Source organism: Numida meleagris, chromosome 3 (genome assembly GCF_002078875.1).
Source record: "Numida meleagris isolate 19003 breed g44 Domestic line chromosome 3, NumMel1.0, whole genome shotgun sequence".
Classification (NCBI taxonomy): domain Eukaryota; kingdom Metazoa; phylum Chordata; class Aves; order Galliformes; family Numididae; genus Numida; species Numida meleagris.
In genome coordinates this window covers 40,213,863-40,237,708 of record NC_034411.1, presented here as the reverse complement: position 1 = coordinate 40,237,708, position 23,846 = coordinate 40,213,863, and the positions used below count along the sequence as shown (strand labels likewise).

Genomic DNA, 23,846 nt, shown 5'->3' with positions numbered 1-23,846 from the left:
GTATGTAGTAATCACCTGTAGTGATGTGGTCTCTTTTGTTGAATAGTGATGGACTGGTGATACTTGCTGCAGCATGGCATCCTGGAGATCATCCGTGTCTTGTCTACTATACTCTGATAACAGTAGAAGATAAAGGTTTCCAGATGTCTGATGATGTTGTTGTGGAGGTCACACAGTATAATCCATCTTTTCAGGTATGCAAATTAAAGCTCTGAAACTGTGTAAAGAATGGAAGTAAAAACAAAAACAACAACAAAGAGATCACAGAATCACAAAATTGTAGGAGTTGGAAGGCACCTCTAGAGATCGTTCAGTTGAACTTCCCTGCTGACACAGGTTCCCCACGGCAGGTTGCGCAGGTTGGCATCCAGGTGGGTCTTGAATATCACCAGAGAAAGAGAGTCTACAACCTCTCTGGACAGCCAAAAGTGCTGGTTTAGTGCTCCGTTGCAGCATCTGAGGCACAGATTCCGACGTGAACAAAGCAAATCCTTTTTTGCAGGTTCTAACATCCCTTTATATAAATCTCCAAACTCCCTCTTGTAACTTTCCATCCCCCTCAACATATCAGCAGAACTCTTAACAAGTCCCCTTCATGTCTAGACGCTAACTGCCCATACGAGTGGTCATCCAGTCAGAGCCACAAGTTGCTTCTATTCACAGGCTTCTTCTCCAGTCGGGGTCATCATCACCACTTGACTTCTGCTGTTGTGTCCTGTGGAAAGCCTTTGTTCTCAGTGTCTTGTTCCACACCCTGTCAAACTTATTTTTCAGCCTCTATTCTGAATGTATTCTTGAACCCCAACACTCTGTCACTCTGACAGTAAAGAAGTTCTTCCTTATGTTTGTGTGTTCCAATTTCTGCCCATTGCCCCTTGTTCTGTTGTTGCTCACCATCGAAGAGAGTCCACCACCATTGACTTTACTCCTGTATTTAAGATAAATATAAACAGTACTGAGATCATCTCTCAGCCTTTCCTCATAAGGGCGATGCTCCTGGCCCTTAATCATATTTTTTGCCCTCTACTGGTCTCTTTCTAGGAGACCCCTGTCTGAAATGGGGAGCCCAGAGCTGGATGCAGTATGCCAGATGTGGCCTCACCAGGGCAGAGCAGAGTCTGTACCTTCCCCAGCCTGCTGGCCGTGCTATTTGTAATGCACCCCAGGATACCTTTGGCCTTCTTGGCCACAAGAGCACGCTGCTGGCTCATGGCCAGCCTGTTGTCCACGAGGACATCCAGGTCCTTCCCTGCAGAGGTCGTTTGCAGCTGGTCATCCCCCCCAGCCTGAACAGCTGCATGCAGTTGCTTATTCCTCCCTAGGTGCAAGACTCTACACTTGCCCAGGTTCCTCTCTGCCCAATTCTCCACTCTGTCCAGGTCTCACTGAATAGCAGCACAGCTTTCTGATATGACAGTCATTCCTCCCAGCTTTGTATCATCAGCAAACTTGCTGAGAGTGGACTCTATCCATTCAGCTAGGTCATTGATGAAGATGTTGAACCAGATCAGGCTCAATGCCGATCCCTGAGGAGTGCTGCTAGTTACAGGCCCAAAATCTTAAACTTCAGGGCAAATGCAAAGCATCCTTTTGAGTGTGAGGGTTTTTTTGTTGTTGTTGTTTTATCCCTGTCTTGTTTAAAAAAAAAGAAAAAATAAATTTAGTGCAACTCCAGATCAGCCTTAAAAACGTTAGATGTTTATTTGTTTAAGGTTTTGATTATGATACTGTTCAAATGTAACACTTTCAGTCTGAAGAGGAAGCGATGTGCTGCCTGGTGGTCCCAGATTACTTCAGCCACGCTGCTTTCCTTTATAAGGAAGGTGAAGTGTTTGCTTGTTCCACTGGAACTGGAAGAATTTCATTACCACAGGAGAAAATTGTGTTTGACATTCAAGGTAACATAGAGGGAAAAAAGTAACGTTTTGTTGATGTTTTTAAATTGAATGTATTTACGCCATTGTATTTCAAAGAGAGTAGAATCATATTTACATGCCTTTATCTCTTTAAGTCTGCCATGTTGAAGTTTTGTTTTATAGATGTATGGAGAAAACACTGAAATGACAGATGGCACCATGATTGATTATTCTGCAGTGTTTTACATGAAGTAAATCTACAGTCCCAATAACTGAAGGCCTGGGAATCTTTATTTCATTTTGGCCTTTTTCTTTTTTTCTTCCTCCCTCCAATGTTCATTTTTTCTTGAAACAAGCTTTGTTTTGAGGGTCAGCCCAATGTTCATCCTAGGTCTTTGTGCCAGGTGTCCAAGTATGTTGTCCTTGATGTGTAGAGGTGTTTTTCAGTATGAAGCAGAAATCATTCTTTAGGTAGAGTTTGAGCTACCAGAATCTTAATGGGATTTTTGGGGTAGTGCTTTTTCTTTGTTTGTGTGGTTTTGTTTTTTTCACTCAATAGTACATGGAAATGTACATCATTGGTAGCAAACAGTATTCATGGTTTTTATAAGTTGGATGCAGTTGTCAGAATTACTACTGGTTCCTAACAAAGCTTAACCTGTGCTTATGAAACTGTGTCATATTTTGTTCTTAGCGTTGCATTTTATATGCCTTATTCCTTTGTCACCATCTTAGGAGATAGTATTTTAGGAGCAGGTTCCTGTACTGGCCTCCCCATCTTCTTTGCCAAAAGGAGTGGACTTATTACCATCTTATCCAGAGAAAACATTTCTGTGCTTCCTGAAGACCTTGAAGATTCTCTGTCCTCTTCCGTTGCTGGACCAAGAAGTGAGGTAACGGTTGAAAAGCAAGAACAGAAACAAAAAGTTTTTCTGACAGTTTGTATTTTCTCTGTGGAAATCCTAGCTTTTTGAGGGTTTTTTTATTTTTTTTTTAATAGAGACTTAAATACTTTCAATGAAATCAGTTTCCAAAATCCAAGAAATTTTAGAGTATTTGTCAGTTTGGGTAAGGTGTTTTTTCTTCCCACCCCTTGTTCTGAAGTAGAAACCTCTAAGAAATGTATAATTTCTCTTGAAGGTGTATTACTAAGTGTAACTAAGCCTGATAGAAAGCTGAGTTTGAACTGTAGAGACTGGAGATTTTGCTCTCACTTTTCTGTCAGGATGGTCCCGAAAGCCTTTTCCTTTCTGTATGTAGAAGACAAACTTTTCTTATTTCATTCTGAAAAGCTTGGAGTCTAAATTGATAAGTGCAGGATATTGTTTCTGCTTTTTAATGTATTTTTGTTCGAATACAGCCCTACCAAATGAGTGTGAAAGCATTTTTACTGACATCTTGGGCACTGTGCGTTTAGTAAGCTCTTAAATACTTCCAACATATTTTCTTTAAAATGTGTGTAGAATTTGTTGTCAAGATGTCCGTGGAGTTGGTGGGAAGAATGGAAAACCTTGCTAAAATAGAAAATAGAGGTTATGTTGATGGATTAATAGTGAGTTTCCATTTTTATTGCAGTTAAATCACCTTTTTAGAAGCGTTACTATGAACTAGTGTTTTAGAGGAAGACCTTCGTGGTGGTAGCTTGAATGGAACTGTATTTATCTTACTGAGTTAATCTCTACCTAGATTTGTCTGCACTTTTCAATGGGCAATAGATCTTATTGTTACCTTGTTGAATTCTGTCAAAAATGTTGGTTTTGAATGTCTAAAACATATGTGTTCGTGTATTATATATATACACACGCAGAGCTACTTTATTGTAACGTATCTTTTGGGCTTAACAAACACAACTGCTTCCAAGTGGCACTTTTATTTTGAATCTATATTGTTATGAAGAAAAACAGTTTTAATTTCATAATGAAGCTTGATATTTGTCTTTCATCTGAAATACTTTCTTTGTGTTTTTAGAGTCCTGCGTTTGATCCAACCAGTAGGCTAGAAATTGTAGCTCAAGAAGATAAGACAAAGTTACTGAAAGCTGCTTTTCTGCAATACTGCAGGTAAAAATTGCACTTGATCTTTGACAATTTGTTTGCTGTTCCTGAAGGCATATTGGTACTTGAGTAGGAGATAGTCTTGGTAAAGGTTTACTATTGTGATCCTTAATTAAAAATGGTTTTAGTGACACATGGACTTTGTTAGAAAAGCACAGGTGCATCAAGATGCATGCTAAGGAGCAGACCTTCTATTTGAATGATATTGTTTGCTGTGTGTAAACCCTGCAATACTTTATTAGTGCCAGCGAGAACATTTTAAGCTTTGTTCATTTATTTTCTCTATTCTTTCAGTGTGATGCTTTGTTGTTAAAAGTGATTAGGTTTTCCTATTAATTCTCACCCTTATTTGCTTATCAGTTTTCAGTAACTTTGGAATGTGTTGAATTACTGTTTGTATTTCCATGAACGTAACTAACAAGGCAGATTTTGTGGAAAGATGACATCTCTTTTTAGATTGACTGATAAAAGTGGGGGAAAAAAAGTGACATTTTTGGGGGGTAAAAGTGGAAATAAATATTGTTCTTCAAACTATCCTAATGAAAGCAGCCTTACTGTTGCAACACTTGGAATGCCTCTGAAGGGCTTGCTGTTCAGTTACGTGGCTGATATATACAAAGGAGGAAGAGGACAGATGAGAAGTTGTACAGAGATGCAGGCTTAGATTAATTCTATTTAGAAGGGATTGTTTTCAGTATATATTCATTACCGCAAAGCAAACGAACAAAAAAACTCTTAAGACTAATCTCTGTAAAGAATCTTAAGATTGGGAAAGAAGCAATTTAAGTAGGGGTGTTTTTGGCATAGAGCTGCCTATTTGAGATGGAAGATTATATAAGAGATTCAGTGCATAGAATGAAGGATATCAGAATGAGGAGTAAACTTGCACAGAACTTAGAAAACCTCAATAATTTCCTGAGGATGTGAACAAGGGACTGGAAACAGGATCAGGGGAAAGCAGGGAGTAGAAGGGAAGACTGTGTAAAATGGTATGAAAGTCTAATGTTATTTTGAGTTATATTCATGGAACTAGAAGAAATTAATAGTTTGATTTGCACAACATGAAGATTTTTTGCCAGAAAAAAAGGCATAAAAACTGAGAAATCTTCAACAGAACAGCTGTAGCAGTGACCTACCCAGATGGTAAAGCAATTGATGTAGAGCAAAGCTGTGCAGCACATGGAAATGTGCAAATCCACAAGCTGTGCATCAACCACAGACGACCTTACAGATCTAGTGGTCATTGTATGGGATGGGATGTTCTGTGGAAAGGTGGAGTTGATCCTTGCAGTGTTCTGGCTGACGGCAGTTTGTGGTTTGACGGAGGCAATAAAGCAGTACATAAATCCCTTAGAAATGTGTCCTGTGGAGAGGTGAAGATAGAACTTCCTTCTCATAGAAGATGTAATACATTCTAGTTTTTAAAAGTCTGTTTTACTTTAGTAAACCTCTCTTAAATTTCTGGATGCACTGCTGATTTTATTTCAAGACATTTGGCTTAGATAAACGTTCATACAAAGTCTGATTAACACTAAAAGTATGAATATTTTCCAGCTAATGTTTTGGGATCACAGTAACCCTTGGTTGAGTACAATAATTTTTAATCACAAAATCAAATTGATGCTCTTTGTATATATTGAATGTTTCTTACACACAGTGCTTCAGTACATTGTCATGCCTTGAAAGCTGAAAGAACATTTAGGTGCTTCTTACTTACTGTTTATTTATTGACCTGAATAGAAAAAGAGTTCCTGAAATTTATAGAAAGTATGAATAATGCATTATAATATTTGTCAGATTTTTTTGAGAGCTTTTACTCTATTGTCACTAGTGGGAGTGGTATCACATACTCTTGCAAGGATTTTACAGCAAGCCATTGATCTTTGGAGGCTTAGTTATCAGCAACAATCAATAAACAGCAGAGGCTGAACCTTTTTCTTGTAATAAGAATAGGGATAATAAAAAGTAGCTTCAAACCCTTGCTGGTTATGCTTTTTACTTTTAAAGATTGTGTAATCTGCTTACTTTAAAAGAATGAGAATACCTTTTATCCGTGTTTAGTTTAAAGATAGTTAGCCCAAAAAATGTTCGGTATTTATAGTCTAAAATACAAAAAGGGTATATCGGAAGATGCTACAAGTTGAGTTGTTCCTGTTCCTATAATCCTATCACATGTTTTTATTTCACATACACTGTATTTCTTTTATTTCAGGAAAGATATAGTTAATGCCCAAAGCATGGTAGTTGAACTTTTTCCAAGTAATGCAGATGTGGATTCTGATGCTGAACTGGATAGGGCAGTGACACAGATCAGTGTGGATTTAATGGATGATTACCCTGCCTCTGATCCAAGATGGGCCGAATCTGTACCTGAAGGTAAGCAAAATGTTTGGTTGATCTGTGAAAAACTGTTTATAGTACTCTAGGTAAAATCATAATTTAATTTTCAAAGAAAGCATAAATGTTTCCTCCACCTCCAGATGTATTTTCAGAAAGGCAAAATGGTGTACCGTATGAGAATGCCAGATTAACTTCCAGTCTAGTGTGATGGGACTTTCTGCAAAGAGCAAGTGGTACAGCTTTAGTGTTTCCGTAATTCCTTGGGTAGATGTAAATTATTTTTTGCAAATAGATGTGTAAGGAAAAAAAAGAGTTTATTTCTCATGCTTATCCCTTTGTCAGCATGGCTGTAGAACTTCTGATTGGTTTGGATCCTGGGTTGGGTAGAGTTAGCTCATCTCTCTGGTGCATTGGTATTGATGTCTGCTTGAAAGAGAAATCTATTTTGAAAATTTTTGCTATACGTAAAGGATGAAAATAGACACCTTTTCAGAAAGGAATGTCCTTGTTCGTGTTTCCCTGTTCTTGAACAGCGTTAACTTGAAGCTGTCCCCAGGCAGCAGCTGCCAGTTTCTAAATAGTCTTACTTGAAAGTGTGTGTACTAAGTACATACAGATGTATGATGCTTCCTGATGTTATTGCCTGGCAGCTGATTAGAAATTGTCAGGCATCAAATCCTGAGTATCTTCTGAGTCTTAATTTCATCTTTAGCTCAGCGGTTTATCTGCACTTCTTACTGGCTAAAGAGAGAAGGGGAAGTTCACTGCTTCTTGGAAATAGTCTTGCTAATTTTGCTTCTAGTTACAGTTCTTCCCCAGGGAGACGGTTGAGTCACCATCCCTGAATGTGTTTAAAAACCGTTTGGATGTGGTCCTCGGGGACATGATTTAGCGGTGGGTTGTTAGAGATAGGGTAGTATGGTTAGGTTGTGGTTGGACTTGATGATCTCGAAGGTCCTTTCCAACCTGAGCAATTCTGCAATTCTATGATTCTTTTGAGTTTTGTATCTTAGTAGTTTTTGGCTAAAAGCATACATAGAATATAATATAAATATTAAAATAGAAAAATAATTTTGCTTCTGGAGAACTCTGCTGAGGTGAGATACCTGTGGGCGTGTTCATGAGGAAGCTTCCATTGTCCTTACTGACTCCTTGAAGGAGCTAGTTGTTTGGCAGATGTGTTAACGTGCTTTTCAGATGCAAGTTCATTTGAGGAGGAAGAAAAGTAGAGCTGTGTAGTGGAACTATTGGAACAATGCGGAGGCAAGACTCAGGTCTGAGTGTCTGTAACCGCGGACTTCATTTTGTAGTAGCTGTGGTCTAGAGCATAATAAATTCAGATGTGGCTAATCCACTTTGATAAAAATATTAATCTTATTAAAACTTGAATAAGCTCTTAAGCTGTTGTTTTAGCAGCATAACGAATTCGTGAGTGCTTTGGAATACTGCTGATCTGAGATACTTTATTGCTTCTACAGGCTTTATTTTCAACTATGATTTTTAAAAAGCCTCATTAAAGACAGCGGTATATAAATGGGCATGCATGTAATTAAAGTGAAGTACTGGTATGATAGCAGTACAGAAGCTTACAGAAATACGTCTGCCTCGGAGGCAAAGAAAAATAGTGAGCTTTGACATGAAGATATAGAGTGTTCTGATCTAAGGTTTGTTTTTCTTTCTAGAAGCCACTGGTTTCAGCAACACATCCCTCATTCTTCTTCATCAGCTAGAGGATAAGACAAAAGCTCATTCCTTCTTCGTTGAGTTTCTTCACCAGGTAAAATTTTACTGCTCTGTTGGTATCAGCAAACAGAGAATTGCTTTTGCTTTAAAGTAAAATGATGTGAAGTGTGGACGGTGTGTTTGTTTGTTTTATAAAAGGTTGGCATATTTGAACGACTGGGCAGTTTTCCAGTACGGGGGCTGCCGATGGCAACTCGACTGTTGCTCTGTGAGCATGCAGAAAAACTAGCAGCTGCTATTGTTCTCAAGAATCATCACTCCAGGCTGCCCGATCTAGTGAATGCTGCTATACTGATTGCTTTAAACAAAAGGGACTGTGACATTCCGCCAAGTCTTACCCCTGCAGATATTTTCTTTCGAGAGGTAAGAACAGCAGACTGCATAGAATTCTTTTATTTCTAGATGGTATTGCATGTAGAGAATGCTGGAATGCTTTAATGTATACTTCGAAGTGTTTCCTTTCAAATATTAATTCTACACGATTTCCATTCAAATAGTAATGGTCTGGTAGTGTGTTTTCCTCACTTTACTGCACGTACTTTTTACGTCTGTACCTGTAAACATGAGTACTTACAGATTTCTTGTAGAGGAATCAAGTTTGTTACGATTTCCAACTAATCTACGTGGACAAATGATGAAAAAGATGAGTGCAATTTTACAGCATTTCAGAAAATACTTGCTAATTTGTCATTTTTATGGGATGAACTGAAGGATATGAAGCTTTGCAAATAGGAGTGAAAGCTGGAATGAGTTTTATCAAATAAGTTTCTCGTAATTTTTTGTCCTCTCTAACGCAAATGAATCCAATCTAGCTCTCAGGTTATGCTGCATTTAATTCATGTAGCCAGTCCTTTAATTCTTCCTTCTTGAAAATAATTAAAAGAATTACACAGAACACTTAAGTTTTTTTTTTTTTAATATTACAATTCTCTATTTTTCCCATGTCGAGGACATTAGTTGCTAGTGGAGGAAAACGAATATACAAAATAAGAGAGACTAATTTTGATTGTTAAAAAGTGGCATTTTTTTCTGCCTGATTTAAGGCTGGCAGTGAGGCAGTTTATTTGAAACAACAGCTAGAATACATACAAGCTGGTGATTTCATTATCCATTGGAGTAGTTCATATTTTTGAATATTGATCTGGATTCTACTAATGCTACTTTTTCTATGCAACTCTTGTAATTTGGCTTTCAGATATGAGTTGGGGATGGATGTATTGGTGCTCGCTGCATTTTTTTTTTTTTTCCTATCTTAAGGTGTCCCAGATAGATTCCATCTTTGGATGCTTACTGGAAGAGGAGGAGCAGATCTTGAGAGAGATGCATATTGAATCAATTGAGTGGGCCCAAGTAGTTGTCAATGTGAACAACATCATTAAGGTATAGAACTGCACCAACTGGAATGTTCTTGGGAAGGGCAAATATTAGAGTGCTCAGTTTACTGAGTACATCAGTACATCTGAGTTTCTATTGTGTGAAGTAAATACATTTTTCATATGCCTAAATAGAAAAGAACAGAAGAGATGGTCTCCTGCAGAATTAGGGACATTCCTATTCCTCCTTAGCCTCTGCTTAAAGAGAGTTTGAGAAGCTGCAGTGTTGAAAGAAGTGCATGTATTTGTAGCAAAAAGTGAAGAGTTTGTGCTTGAGAACTGAGATCTCTTGCTCAGACAGTATGTCCCCTTCTGTATAATTGAGAAGGAAGACACTATTAAAATATCATTTCAGAATTATAAAAGGCCACATCTTTAATAACCCATGTTATGCAGGTAGACTTGAAAATATGTGTTTGCTTACCTTTAAACAGGATATGCTACAAGCTGCCTGTCAGTATCGTCAATCTAGAGCATCTTTATATAAAACAGGAGAGCTTCCTGAAAGAGAACCTGAATATATTCCATGGACAGGTGAGAAATTACTATTACTAGTTCAGTAATTATTCTAAACAAAAAGGACTTCTCTTGTGTTCTGGAAAACATGAATTCCAATCTGAATGCTAAACTTATTGTTGAAAGCTTCTCAGAGATTGTGAGTAAGAGTGGGAGAAGCAAGAGGTTTCGTTTGGTCAGTGAGTGGATAAGACAACTCTTATTCTGGCCAGGATTTATAATAATTCTTCAAAACTTGCACTGCAGATTCAACTACAAAGTTGAGGAGACAAAGCTAATATATATTTTTTTATTACTATATACTGGTTCTAGTTGGCAGAGCTATGGGATATAAAACATTCAAGTGAATCATAAAATGTGAGCTAAAGCAGTTTCAAAGGGGGCCAGTGGTTCTCCATGTGCTTGAATGTGTCTTGTCAGAAGAAAAAGCGCTTCTGGGTTGATGCTTAAGTTTTTGTCTGGCCTTTATGTGTAAAGCACTTGTTTAGCACTCCCAAAATCAGAGTATTTTGAAAAGCAGGATCTGTGTAAGCTGTTTTGATGTTTTATGATTGCACCCAGAGATTTAAAGTAGGTTAACAGAAGCTTTGGGGTGTTCTTTTTTTTGTATATTCTATTATTTCCCCAAAGATCATGCAAGTTTTTCTCAGAGTAGCTGATCCTGGTAGCTGACAGCATAGATCTGTGTGGTTTGGGGGCTGTGTTTTTGCTTCTTGTTTTTCTCCATTTTAGCCACGTTTAATATTTAAAGGAAGATGGGAGTGTGTAGTTGGTGTGATTTTCCTAAGAGTGTTTTGATGTCAAACCTAAGGTGCTTACTGGCCCTTTTTTCCTTTTCTCTCTCTTTTTTTTTTTTTTTTTTTTTAAATTTTGCTTGGCAATGTTTTTGTTATACTTCAGCCTGGATTCCTTTGCAGGTGAGGTGGTTGTTTTAACATTTACTGTGTTGTTTTTCCAAGCATCCAGTAGCCTACGTGCAGCAATAGCACGCCAGCACGGGATCATTCTGAAGGTGGTGTATCCTCAGGTGGACAGCAACCTCCGTAGCATTGTGGCTGAACAGGTGGTGGCACTGCTGGATTGCTTTCTAGATGGTTACGTTTCTCAGCTGAAGTCTGTGGACAGACCTGCTGATCAAGAGAGGTACAGCAATCTGGAAATGGAATATGTGCAGAAGAGGTCAGAGCTTTTGTCTCCTCTCCGTAAGTACTGTTTGGTTTCCCTTAATGCAAGGTTTAAATGTTCCACTCAATGAGGAAGTGAGGCAAACCTAGTAGAGTAAATGGCATCCATGTATGAATTCTCTTTGTTTCGTATTTGACTTCAGAATGTTATTGACTGGTTTTTATGATCTAATGGGATATTTGTAAAATGAGAACAGCTTAGTGTTCCTTCTAAGATTGCCTCCATACTCCTACCTCTAATGAGTTTCTTTAGCGTTTATCACAGTAGACATTGAATCTTGATTTAGTCAAACTTGGAGTTTACTGCCATCACATCTTCAATAAATAATTGACAGCAATGCCCCCTTTGCTGAGTGGAAATGACCATAAGCAAACTCACTTCATTGAATTTATAAACTTCAATTTTTTTTAGAACAATAATAAGTGATACAATATGAATAGAATAACCTAACAGTCACTGACTTTTAACATTCTTAAACTACAGGAAAAGTCTCTTAAACTCAGTCTCCATTTTACTGACATTCACGGACTCTGTTAGCTTGTGGATACGTTTCATATATAATATATTCAGTCTGAAGTCTAGATTTCCTTGCAAATAAAAACATTTTGTGAGCTTACATATTTAATAAAACCCAAATTAAAGAGTTTAAACAACATACTTTGAATACAGATGCCATGATCCAGTTGTTCTGTTATCAAAAACTTTTACTGTCTGTTTTCTCATTTTGTGTAATTAGATGGACACTTATAAAAATATTAAATCATGGATGATTCCCATCCTTCCCCTAAAGGACTGCAAATAGCAGATACTAACTTTCAGAGAAAGTAGTGTACAGGCCAGGTTAAACAACTTCCCTTCTTCCCTCTAGTACTGGAGGCAGAGGTGATAGGTATACAGACTTGCATGTGCATAAGGTACGTATGAAGTATCTCCTTGACACTGGAACAGGTTGCCCAGCGAGGCTGTGGATGCCCCCTCCCTGGAAGCATTCAAGGCCAGGCTGGATGGGGCTGTGAGCAACCTGGTCTAGTGGGAGGCGTCCCTGTCTATAGCAGCAGGGTTGGAACTAGATGATCTTAAGGGCCCTTCCAACCCAAACCATTCTATGATTATATGACTTTAACACCTGAAATTTGTTTTCATTTGACATAGATGTCCTCTGTCAGGTAAAGATGAACACGTTTGATGTAACTTTTTTCTTCCTGGTTATTTAGTTTCCCTGGGACAGTATCAGATGGCGGCTGCTTTAGCAGAGAAGTATTGTGACTTTGATATCCTGGTACAGATGTGTGAGCAGACAGACAACCAGGCCAGACTGCAGCGTTACATGAGTCAGTTTGCGGATCAGGTATCTGTGCTCTTCTTTTTTCTTTTCCTCAGCCTCCTTTAAATAATGCTTTATAATAACTCTGCACGTGAAGTTTTGCAAAAAAAAAACCATTTTATTTTAACTTGTATACACATATATATTTATACATAACACACAGAATGTAATGTGGAAAACTGGAGCCAAGATTTACGTTGTGTAATGTAATGGAATAATTTTCCCAGAGCTTGCAAAAAAAAGTCAACAGAAATATGTTCTCTTTAGTTAGTTGTCTTAAATACTGATATTGGTGGTGTGGAATATTTGTTTACTCATTTTTCATTTTGTTTTGAAAGAAGGTAATGCTTTCTGAAGAGAACTTACCATGGCGAACATAGAATGGAATAGATAAGTCTAATGTGCAGAACATCAGATTAATGGTTTATTTAAACTTCTTGAAATCATTAACGCTCTTAAAACAACATTATTTCAAGATTACTCTGAAAAGACTAAGTTAAATCTCATACTTAAACCCTGATCAGTTGTTTAACACTAAAGTTGATGAGGATAAAATAGTTTGGGGGGGAGTTGGTGTTTGTTTGTTTGTTTGTTTTAAAAACAAGGCTTTTTGACAATGACAAGGAGGAAAGGTGGTGGGTTCAGATGGAGATAGGACGGTCTGTTACAAGAACAGTGGCAGAGGTAAGTGCCCAAGTCTGAAAGGACGCAGTAAGCACAGAGTTCGGAGTGTGGGAAAGGGGCAGTTGTAGAAATAGGGTTGGAATTGTGTGTGAGGTGATGACTGTTTTCATTCTTGTGGGTTAACAAGGAATTTGCATTTGACTTTTCCTTCTCTCCCGTTAAACAATGAGCTCTGATGTATCAGTATGTGGTGAATTCTTTAAGACTGTATTTCTAACAGGACTGGCTAACCCATGTTCTTCCAGTGATATTTTATGAAGTATTTAGCCCAATAAGACAAATAAGGTGTTTAAAGGCAACTTTTAACACGTGTTTGTTTTCCTATCTAGAATTTCTCAGATTTCCTGTTTCGCTGGTACTTAGAAAAAGGAAAGCGGGGGAAGCTGTTATCTCAGCCTATTGCTCAGCATGGACAGCTGGCCAGTTTCTTGCAAGCACATGAGCACCTGAGCTGGTTACATGAAATCAACAGTCAGGATTTGCAGAAGGTAGGCTTTCTTAATACAAACAAAGGGAAGTATGGTATTTTAAAACTTCTAACCGCTGAGTCAGAAGTTCATGATCAAAAGAACGATGCTTAACTACGTGAATGAAGGGATAAAGGCAGAGATTATTAATGAAGTACCAAAAGTACCCCTCCAGGCACCAGCTGGTGTATCACGTCAGTTACTGCATCATGGAATGGAAGTCAGAGCTCCTTTTCACCCCTTGTTGTTGACAAAATATTAGTCACGGATATGATCACCAACCTGGTCATAGTGAGAGTTCACAGTGGACGTCAGTAACGTTCTCTAGATTATCCAGCGAGGGAAAAAATGAAATTTATATTGCAAAACTAATTTATTGAAAGCAGAGAAATTCGGAGATATCACAAAAGTAAAAAGGGCAAAAATAAGCGTTAACTACTTCAATCATGTATATTTGTAATTTGAAAGCAATTTATTTTTGAAGTAGTTAATCTCCATGTGGATAGATTAATCTTTTATATTTTAACTTGATTCTTTGTTGCCTTCTAGGCCGCCCAGTTTTTTCCCCACTTCTTGCAACAGTTTGTGTGGCCATTTATTCCTATGTAGAGGATGGAAACCTTTCTGATACCATGAATTATAGGTTGAGAATACCATATAATACCATATAACCTTTTAAAAAAAAAAAAAAAAAGGGGGTCGGTGTGGGATTATGAGAGTTTTTGTATGGATGAAGATGATACAAGTGACTGAAGTGTGTCTGGGAATCTAATACTCCGCTGAGATTTTGTTGTTTATAGCAAAGCACTATGAAGAGTGAGGCAAGGATTCTAGAGCAGAAGTAATTCAGGCTGTTCTCAGAAATGTTCTGTTCCTTTGTCAGTCGTGCAAGTAAATTCTTGCCTGTTTGGTTACTACAGGGGTTGGAAAACAGTTATACTTACTACCAAATTCCTGAATTATCAAGTAAGTAATCTGCATGCAGAATGTTCTGTCAGAGGAGAAGATTGCCTGGCTTTTATGGAGAAACCCTGAATAGAATCCCAGAGATAGAATACGTAAAGTTGCAGCCTGTCCTTTAATTGTAAGATAGTTTTTCTCCATTATTAATGGACAGTATTCTGGGGATGTAATAGGAGTAGAGATCTATGTAGTGTAATGCAGAATTTTAATTTGCAACTTGTAAGTCTTAAGAAATAAATGTTACAGTATTACAAATGTTAAATACCTGTGAGACCGCAGTTTAAATTAAGTCCTTCTTACCTGTTAGCTTTCTGATGTTAACTTCTAAAATTGATTTCCACTATGGTTATTAATTGTAGGCTCACAGAACACTACAAACTTTAGCAAACATGGAGACCAGATATTTTGCAAAGAAGAAAACCCTTCTTGGCTTGAGTAAATTAGCTGCGCTGGCATCTGATTTCTCAGAAGATATACTGCAAGAAAAGATAGAAGGTAAGACATAAATACAGACTAATGTGAAGAACAGTTTAATGAAGTTATTGAATTAGAATCCCATTGCTTTTGTGAATAGTTCATTTTCTTAGATGAAGGTTCTAGCTTGCATGTGGTAAGGATAAATTGTCTGATGACTTTGATTCTGCAAAGAGCAAGGAGGAGAGCATGAGGCAGTAACCTCAGTATTCAGCTTTACCTGTGAGTTACTGAGTAGGAGTTCCCCTGCTCTGCCTTTCCCATCACACTTGAAAATACTTTTTCTGCTATTGTTTATGCAGCACGTGCTTCTGTGAGTTTGTGAAAAAGCGCGTTGTACGCTGGTAGTTAATCTATTACTGGCCACCAGGGGGAGGCTCTGAAATATTGCTGAAGATTATTTCACAAGCTTATTCCATTTGACTGTGTATCTATCTGAGTATGCTACGTACAGTTCTTGAATGAGAACTTGTTGAAAAATTCTTAGAATAACAGATAGCTAAGTAGGTGTCACAAAGTATTTTCAGGACATAATGATAACTTGTCCTATATTTTTATTATATAATTATAAAACATTGCATAGAATTTGTGTGAATGCAATTTCAAAATGTGCACTAATGCTGATGTGAACAATCTCATCATTAAATAGGAAAACCTTAAATAATAAGGAAAGCAAAGCTTTATTTTGAGAATATCTGATTATCAAAACTTGGTGTGGGCTCTACTTGGGTACCCATCTCTGTATGACAGAGGACGTAGCTTTTAAAACTTATACTGCTTGCGTATAGATTTCACATTTTTTAAGGAATAATTATTTCTGCCATGTTCTGCTCATCCACTTAAACAGATAAAATATGCCTTTAGAATTATTTTCCCTTTTCTAGCATGCAGTGGAACTGGGGAGATGGAATTCACACAGTGTGGGTAGAGTTACTCTGTTTTGATTCTGTCTCAGCCCAGTAGGTTTCTGACTCTGAAGCAGGTTATACTGGAAAAAAGGAATTCACAAAGGAATAATTAATAAGGCGGAGTAAGTTCATTGCACAGGTGGCTCCTAGAAATCACAGCTAACTTGCATTCCTACCTAGTGCCATAGCATCCCTCCATTCCTATGTTTTTGTTCTGTGGTATTTAGAAAAAAAAAAATGTTATTGGTCTGCTTTACACTGGGAACACAAGTGGAAAGTAACAGCTAGCTCAGCAGGATGACACCACTGCTATAGAAGTATTTCTGTGCTTAAGCAACACAGCTAAGTGTCCAAATAAAATATTTCATAACAAATGTTTGTGGACCTGAAATATGTTTACTTGAGAGTTGCTGCTGTGCCATAAAATGTATTACATTTTAATAATATGAAACATCTATTTTCTTCAATGACTACAAGAAATATCGGAACAGGAACGCTTTCTTCTACATCAGGAGACACTTCCTGAGCAGTTACTGGTAGACAAACAGCTGAACCTCAATGATATGCCAGTGCTGTCTGCAACTCAGCTCATTGATGTAAGTATCTCACCTTTCCTTCATTATACAGTTAAAAGTTCCAATATGTTTTCTACTTCTGGTGTTACAAAACAAATGAGATCACAGATGTCTTTATCTCTTTTAGAACTCACTAACCACCTAAAGATCTGATGTGAATTTATCTTAATTAGCTTCTGCCAACAGCAAATATAAAAGTATTTTATTTTTTTAGTACAGAATTTCTTTGTTGAATATATGCTTGTGGATGCTGCAAGGAGAAGCTGCAAATAAAATCAGTGCCAGAAGCTGTTGCCTCATTTTCAAAAACCAGTACAATTTCTACCTTCTGTCACATCCTTGGTAGGGCAGAACTTGGAAAACAGAAGGAATAAAGAATTCCAATGCAATGAAGAAAGATGCTATGATCTAGAAAAAGAAAGGGCAGGAAGGGCTTTTTGGTCACCTGTTGCAAAGAGCACTCTGTCTTTCTGTCTTTAAAACCAAACACCAACAAAAAACATGTATGTTCTAGTTCTGGGATCGCTACAGCTGATTGCTCTTCTACTCGCATTTCTGGTGGTAGCCTGGCACCAATAACCTTGCTGTTTCTGCCCCACTGGCAGCATATTTTTATCATCCAGTGATGCACGCAAAACATATGTGATAAGTAGCAACAATATCTTGTGAAACAAACCATGCCTTGTCTGGGTGTCGGTTTAACAGCTCATAATTTTTCTGTATCCCATGGAAAATCAGAAACCGGTAGTGCAGCTGTTAAACTTCTCCCATTTGGTGTCGTTTGTTTGTTTGTAGGAGGCTAGTTGTCTGCAGATTCTAAAGCCATTATCTGTATGTATCTTTAATTGGGACTTTTTGTGGGATTAGGGAGGAGTGGGAAGTGTCACAATTGACAAGTGCTGGTATCATGCCAGTTTGCCTTCTGAAATCTCTCTTGTCTAATCAAAGTTCTTTCATTCTTGCATTGCAAGTAACAAGATACTTGGAAAGTGTAAACAAAAGGTACATTCATGCTTGTGGGGGGAGAAATGAAATGCGAATGGCAAAATTACCTGTTTTTAAAAGGAAGAAAGGGTGTATATGTGCTTATGTACTGCTTCGGGCTTTAATTGTTAAAATAATCCTGTGAGTTCACTTTATTTGTGGAGCTGAGCTCTAGCTGCAGTAGTCCAGGAATGCTACTGCCTTAAATGGCATTTAAATTTGAAACCTAGCAGCTTTCTATCCAATGTCATTTGTCCACAGACCATTGTCATGTAGGTGGAATGCCACTCTAAAACCTTAAGTATATTCCTTACTATAAAAATACTTGCAATTGAATCAAGGCATATTTTCACGAGAAGGTCACGTAAGTGGAAAATACACGGTGGTCTTCCCACAATGAGTTGTTCGTGCTATCAGTTACATTAGTTTGCAGGCTAAAAATAATTCTCTACATTCATCTTTCACATCATAGATGTACATATGTGATGAGAACAGACGGGCCAATGAGTATGACTTCAAGAAAGCACTTGATCTACTGGAATACATTGATGAGGTAGGAAAAGTTTTTGAAGAATTCCTAATCCAGAAATGGTTTTTGACTATTTGAGCTAGGCTGTTGCATCTGTAGTTAGTTAAGAGCATACTGGCTTAGCGTATAGTGGTTAAAAATAGTCCCTAATGTGTTTTTTGGTTTGTTTTTAAGTCACTGAAGGCTTAATGCCAAATGTGGTTTAGATCATTGAAGAAAAATGACACTCCTCTCATCTTCAGTTCCCATTTATAGTCTACTTTCTTTTTTAGAGCCTTGCTTCCCCACAGGCTTTCTGCAAACAGGACCAAGATTTGTTTTCAGTTGTTCTGTTCTTGCATCTCCGCTGCTGGCAATTTCTCTGATTATCATGAGATAATGTGGGATAAAGAGTTGCCAACTTTCTAATACAGCCATAGCATTAAACTACTGATTTGCTTTTTTAAGCTTGGAGTGCTTACTGCAGCTCACTGGATGATTTGGTAAATTGTCAGGAGTAACTTTACAGTAAGCATGGGTAAATCAACATCTGAGGAACATCAGACCTGAACTAAAAGCTGTATTCACTAAAAAGTGAAAGCTGCATTATTTCAGTGATTTATTCCAGATTTCTCCTATGGATGGCTTGGACGGTATTTCTTCGTAATAGAAAATAAGAGCTTTTCTCCATTCCTGCATGTCTATATAAAGAGAGTCCAAATTAAAATTTTTAGTAGTGCTTTATAAAACCATTGTGACGTTTTGTTGGCCTTCAATAAATCTGGTTTGATGATGTGGAGCAAAGGAAGGCAACGATAATGTCTTCTGCTAGGACAAGAGCATGCTTATAAAGGTATTTAAGATTTAGTTTAGAAAGCAATTTAGAAGGTAGCTCACCCTTTTTGAAGACTGGTGATATCTCAAGAAACACACAATCTCTGAAGAGAGATGTTGCGCCCTCTACTCCTAACCCTTAAATGAGAGTAAGGAGGGGTGGACCTGGAGCCCATTTTGATTGCTCAGGTGCATTGCCTTCACCTGAGCTCCCTGGGTTAGCCACACCTTCTCACCTGGTGCTCATTCATTGGTTCAGGCCATGACCTAGCAATTCCCATACGCTCCACCCCTTCACAGCATGAACCAATAGTTGAGCAGGTCAGGAGTAAGCCCTAACTGTTTTAGCAATCCATCATACAGTATACGCTGTGATGCATGTACCATACCCATTGTGATGCAGGATATCAACAATCACCTTTTATGCCTTGACAGTCTGTGGTCTTAATGGGACAGTATTTGATGTTCCTGAGGAGGCGTATATTCTTCAAGGACCATTTCAGGCTCATGTTCACCATTTCCCCAGAGTTCAACAGTCCATCACCAGATGTCATGATGATTCTTTACAGACACTGGAACATACTGGAGTGGTGTCACTCCCACCAGTGCTCCTGTGTACTTAATAGTCTCAAGGGGAGCAGTAGAGATGTTTAACTGGCACGAGGAGGGGTAGGTCTGCCCTCCATGGTAGGATACAGAGCGTGTTTCAGTCTTAACACCTCTGCACGTCCAGGCCTTAAGTACCACACCCTTTGGCCTCATATCTGTGGCTGGACCACTATATCAGGTATTCATAACTTAGGTGTTGTAACAGGAATGCTGATACGTGTCAGCTTGCTTGGTCTTACCAAGAAAAGAGCTTTGAGTTCAGGCACAATTTAGCATGTTAAAGTTGCTTAGAATATGCTGTTCTATAAATTGGCAGTTGTTTGTGTGCTTTAAAATATACTCTTTTTCAAATTGAGATAGTTTGTCTTCTGGGGATGTAGAAAGTCTTGAGTTGTGTCTTCAGATGGAAATGAAGTCTTCGGTGGTTCAACGGTATCATTGGCTCATCTGTTAAAACAGGATGCTTTCAACTGTGTTCAAATCTTGAAGGCTCTAATTGGTGTAATCCGTGTGACAATAGTGATTTTTTATTTTTAAAATGAACAAATTTTAAAATTACCTGTCTTTTCTCCTTACATGATGAGAAGGAAGAGGAAGTGGATGTAAATGATCTTAAACTTAAAATTCTCTGCATGGCTCTCCGAAGAGATGGGTAAGTGCAGCATGAATAAAAATTCACAGGAGTGTCTGTGATGTAGCTTTTCCAGAATTAAATGTTAATGTACTATTATTCTTCAGCTCATTGAAAAGATTGAATTTCATAGCATAAGGGTAGTAAAGTCTGAAGAGTGTGTGTGGAAACCCCCATAAAAAAAAAAATCTCTAATACTTTATTAGCTTTGCTCACTTGGCAACCTGCTATTCATTTTCAACACCTGAAAAAATGCAGTGTAGCCATACTGCTTTCATTCTTAAACACTTTGCTAAGGTAAAAACAATGATGAATGTTGAAACTCTTTTTTTCCCTTTGAAGCATCTCAAGATGAAGCTTTTTAAGAGCAATATGTGCAGAGATCGTTCCTATAAACTTCTATTTCATTTGTTTTTGACCATTGAACCACTTTAACATGTTAATGGCTTTCTTATATTAAGTTGCATTCTTGACTGTAAGAGATCAAAACCCTAGATACTGCTTAGGAGAGCCACTCTTACAGGTCTTCAGCACTGAATACAAGCTGAATTGGTCAGAAGAGTCTTTTCATCAAGCAGTGCTACTGTTAAATAACTCGAATGGCATTCTGTCTCCTTCCTTACTCATTTCCAGAAGTTGTTCAGCTTTACTAACTCATATCCACGTTCTAAAAAGACCTTAGAAAGAGAAGACACAGCATACATTCCAAATGCACTGTACCATTTGTGATGAAAAAGTTAATAATCACCATTGGGATTAACACTTGTGTGTAGGTTAGATTCCGAAGGATGGTGCTCAGAAAAAAATAAATTCCTACCTGCATGACTTATTGTCACATATGACACAAATGTATGCAGAAAAAGGTTCATGCTATTCTAATTGTTTTCTTCATTTTCTGTCAGTTGAAAGATGGAAGAATCTAGAACTCTGAAATGGGCACCAGTCTAGAAATTGGTTTGCACCCTGCCTACCCGAGGCCAAAAACAGTTTTGTACCCAATATTCAACAATATTCAGACCATTCAAATTATATGTAGTGTTGACAAGATTTTGCCCCATCCGCCAGCTCACCATGTACAATTAGAGACCACTTTGTACTTAATTGTGTTTAGAAATTTGGTCTCCCAATTGATTTTTCCAGTCCAGCAAGGCTCACAAAGGCTTACAAAAAGGTCAGTTTTAAAAGAAGTAGTGTTAGTTTTCTTCAATGTGTGAAATAAAATATTTGACATGTTACAGTTACCTACCTTTTAAGGCTGGCACCTGTTTTCTACTGCAGCAACCACAAATGGTGTTAAGTTTCTTGGATAGAACAGAGAGCTTTGCTGAACATGTTCCTCGCATTCTGATAGGGCTTTCACCGTCCCTCCTTCTCTGTACAGAGGGAAGGAAGCCACCACCAAGCCTTTCAGCTTCCCTTCCTCCTTCCCTCAGACTCTTCCCAATTGAGTTAACCATGAAGGTCTGTAAGTTTTGGAGTTAAACTGACATTCAGGGTAAAACCATGGTTTCATTGAAGGACAGAGGATTTGGCAGGCAGAGCTTATGTGAGCCAGGTCCAGATCTGAAAGTGTCACTTGAAATAAGGTTTCTCTGTTTGGAGCTTTCTTATCGCAGGTGAGGCTTCCATTCGTAAGTCTTTCACACTTAATCACCAATGAAACTCAGCTTGTATTTTTGTGTGTGTGCTATTACAAGCCTGCAGCTTGTACTGTACAGTTTTTCCTCCCTTCTTCTCATGTTTTTTAAACCGTATTGGCAAACTGCTGCTCTTGCTTTATTTTACGAAAAGAAAAATCCCTGCTTTGATCTCAGTTGTTAGTTATCGAGAATGGGTATTTCTTGTCTTGATGCATACTCTTGGAATAATGTAATAATGGATAATGGAGAAGGAAACATTTTGCTCTGAGCTGTATCCACCCACATAACATTTGTGTGTGAGCATATATTATCACCTTAGATAATTGATCAGATTTCCTGTGTGTTTTTTCTTGTTTTCATTTAGTTTTTATTGATGCCATTCTCTTCACAAATTGTTCTTTGACTTTGCAGATGGTCCAGTTCAGAAGGTAAAGATGATCCAATAGAAGCATCTAAAGATAGTATATTTGTGAAAATACTACAAAAGCTATTGAAAGAAGGTAAGGTGAACATAAATGTGAACTTCTTGAAATGCAGCTTGTTCTAAAAACTGCTTAAAACTAATTTGAGAGGAAAGGATCGTAAGTAAATTCTTGGAGTTATAAAAACCTCCATATGCATTCCACTAGATAATTACAATTATATGGGAATTAATTCTCTCTATGAATGTCAAGGAGATGAAAGAGACGAGCTAATTTCTTGGTTACAATCTCAGTGCCCTCAAATTATTGGCTCAGTTGGGCAGCTGTCAGATTTGAATGGTTTCTTGTTGCACAGCAAAGCATGTCTGCTGCAGATTCTTGCATCTCTCTGCAAGAAAAAGGATTGTTGGTATTTAATCATCTGTCACCCCGAAGAGTGTAAACTAAAGCTTGAGTATTTTATGTTTTGCTTTTCCCAAAAAAAGCAGAATCAAAATGGACACAACCACCACTCTTCCTAAGCTAAAACTGATGATGGGAAGCTGTGGTCACTGAAGTTACAATTTTGAATAGGTTATGCCAGGGAGGACAGGGAATAAGCAGCCTAAAGTGTTAAAAAATAAAAAATAAATAGCTTATTACTGCTACATAGAAACACTTTCCAGAGTTGAGAAGGCACTATATCAGAAATATAAAAAATAAATTCTTCAGAACAGATCTGGCTTTGTGTGTTCAATCCTATCATTTGCTTCCTTTTTGTAAGATTTTCACAGTGCAGACTGAAACACTGCAACTGATATTACCAGTATCAGTTACATGACTGATATTTCCTTTGTAAAATGCAATGTTAATACTTAGGTTTCATATGTAAGTGTTTTAGGTTTAATAATAAATTCAGTAGGGAAGTCATTGGGCAGCTCTCTTTAGGCAGGAAGTATATTAGTCTTAGTTTTGCAGGATACTTAAGTTTTACTACATTTCTTAATATGCATGATAGAATTATAATTAGATTGTCTAAATTCCAAGAAAATGGAGAAATGGGTGCTTACTTAAAATGATCTTAAATGCGAGTGCAAAGTACTGTCATCAGTTCTGTAATGAAAGGTTTTGTATTGTAGGAGTTCAGTTAAGTGAATATTTACCAGACGTGAAGGACTTTCTGCAAGCAAATGAACTCGGCTCCTTGAGATATAATGCTTACTTTGAATTTGTGTTAAAGGCAAACTATGAACTCTATGTTCACGGACAAACGTAATGACTGTCACTTTTTAAAAATACTGTTGAATTCATGTATACTTTTTTTTCACAGTCTGTTGGGGGGGTTTTTGCTAAAACTTTGTAATAAAGTCTGTAAAGAGTAATATACTTGGTCTTTGTCTTAGTTTCAAGCTGGGATGGAGTTATTTTCTTCATAGTGTCTGGTATGCTCTTGTACCCAAGTGTCGTGCCACTGTGGAACATCAAAGCAATCAGCAGGTGGAGCGGGCCACTAGGATTGAAGTGGCTCAGGTAGATTTGGACTGGCAACATGAGGATGAATTATTTCTAGCTCGGTGGGCCCATGACACCTTGGGCCATCAAGGAAGAGATGCAGTGTATAGATCGAGGGGTGGACTTGACTATGGGCACTATTGCACAGGTGATCTGTGAATGTGAAACGTGCTGCAATTAACAAACCAAGTGGATAAAACCTCTCTGGTATGGAGAACAATGGCTGAAATATAAATACTGTAAAAGAGGATAAAGTGCCAGTGGT

The 23,846-nt window shown here is 37.8% G+C and overlaps 1 protein-coding gene across 2 annotated transcripts in view; it reads left to right on the top strand.

Annotated features, from left to right (window-relative positions):
* The window catches only part of NUP133 (nucleoporin 133), a 29,724-nt gene extending 6,273 nt beyond the window's left edge, over positions 1-23,451 (top strand). The window contains exons 9-26 of one of the 2 annotated variants that reach the window (XM_021390056.1): positions 47-194; positions 1,751-1,898; positions 2,592-2,749; positions 3,825-3,916; positions 6,123-6,286; positions 7,933-8,027; positions 8,132-8,356; positions 9,251-9,373; positions 9,801-9,900; positions 10,842-11,084; positions 12,282-12,415; positions 13,405-13,563; positions 14,865-15,000; positions 16,365-16,483; positions 17,919-17,999; positions 19,985-20,049; positions 22,080-22,168; positions 23,209-23,451. In XM_021390056.1, the coding sequence (XP_021245731.1) occupies positions 47-194; positions 1,751-1,898; positions 2,592-2,749; positions 3,825-3,916; positions 6,123-6,286; positions 7,933-8,027; positions 8,132-8,356; positions 9,251-9,373; positions 9,801-9,900; positions 10,842-11,084; positions 12,282-12,415; positions 13,405-13,563; positions 14,865-15,000; positions 16,365-16,483; positions 17,919-17,999; positions 19,985-20,049; positions 22,080-22,168; positions 23,209-23,345 (2,416 nt within the window). In that variant the 3' untranslated portion in view covers positions 23,346-23,451. Of the gene's footprint in view, positions 1-46; positions 195-1,750; positions 1,899-2,591; positions 2,750-3,824; positions 3,917-6,122; positions 6,287-7,932; positions 8,028-8,131; positions 8,357-9,250; positions 9,374-9,800; positions 9,901-10,841; positions 11,085-12,281; positions 12,416-13,404; positions 13,564-14,864; positions 15,001-16,364; positions 16,484-17,918; positions 18,000-19,981; positions 20,050-22,079; positions 22,169-23,208 lie in introns of both variants that reach the window. The other variant, XM_021390055.1, reaches the window with a different exon arrangement.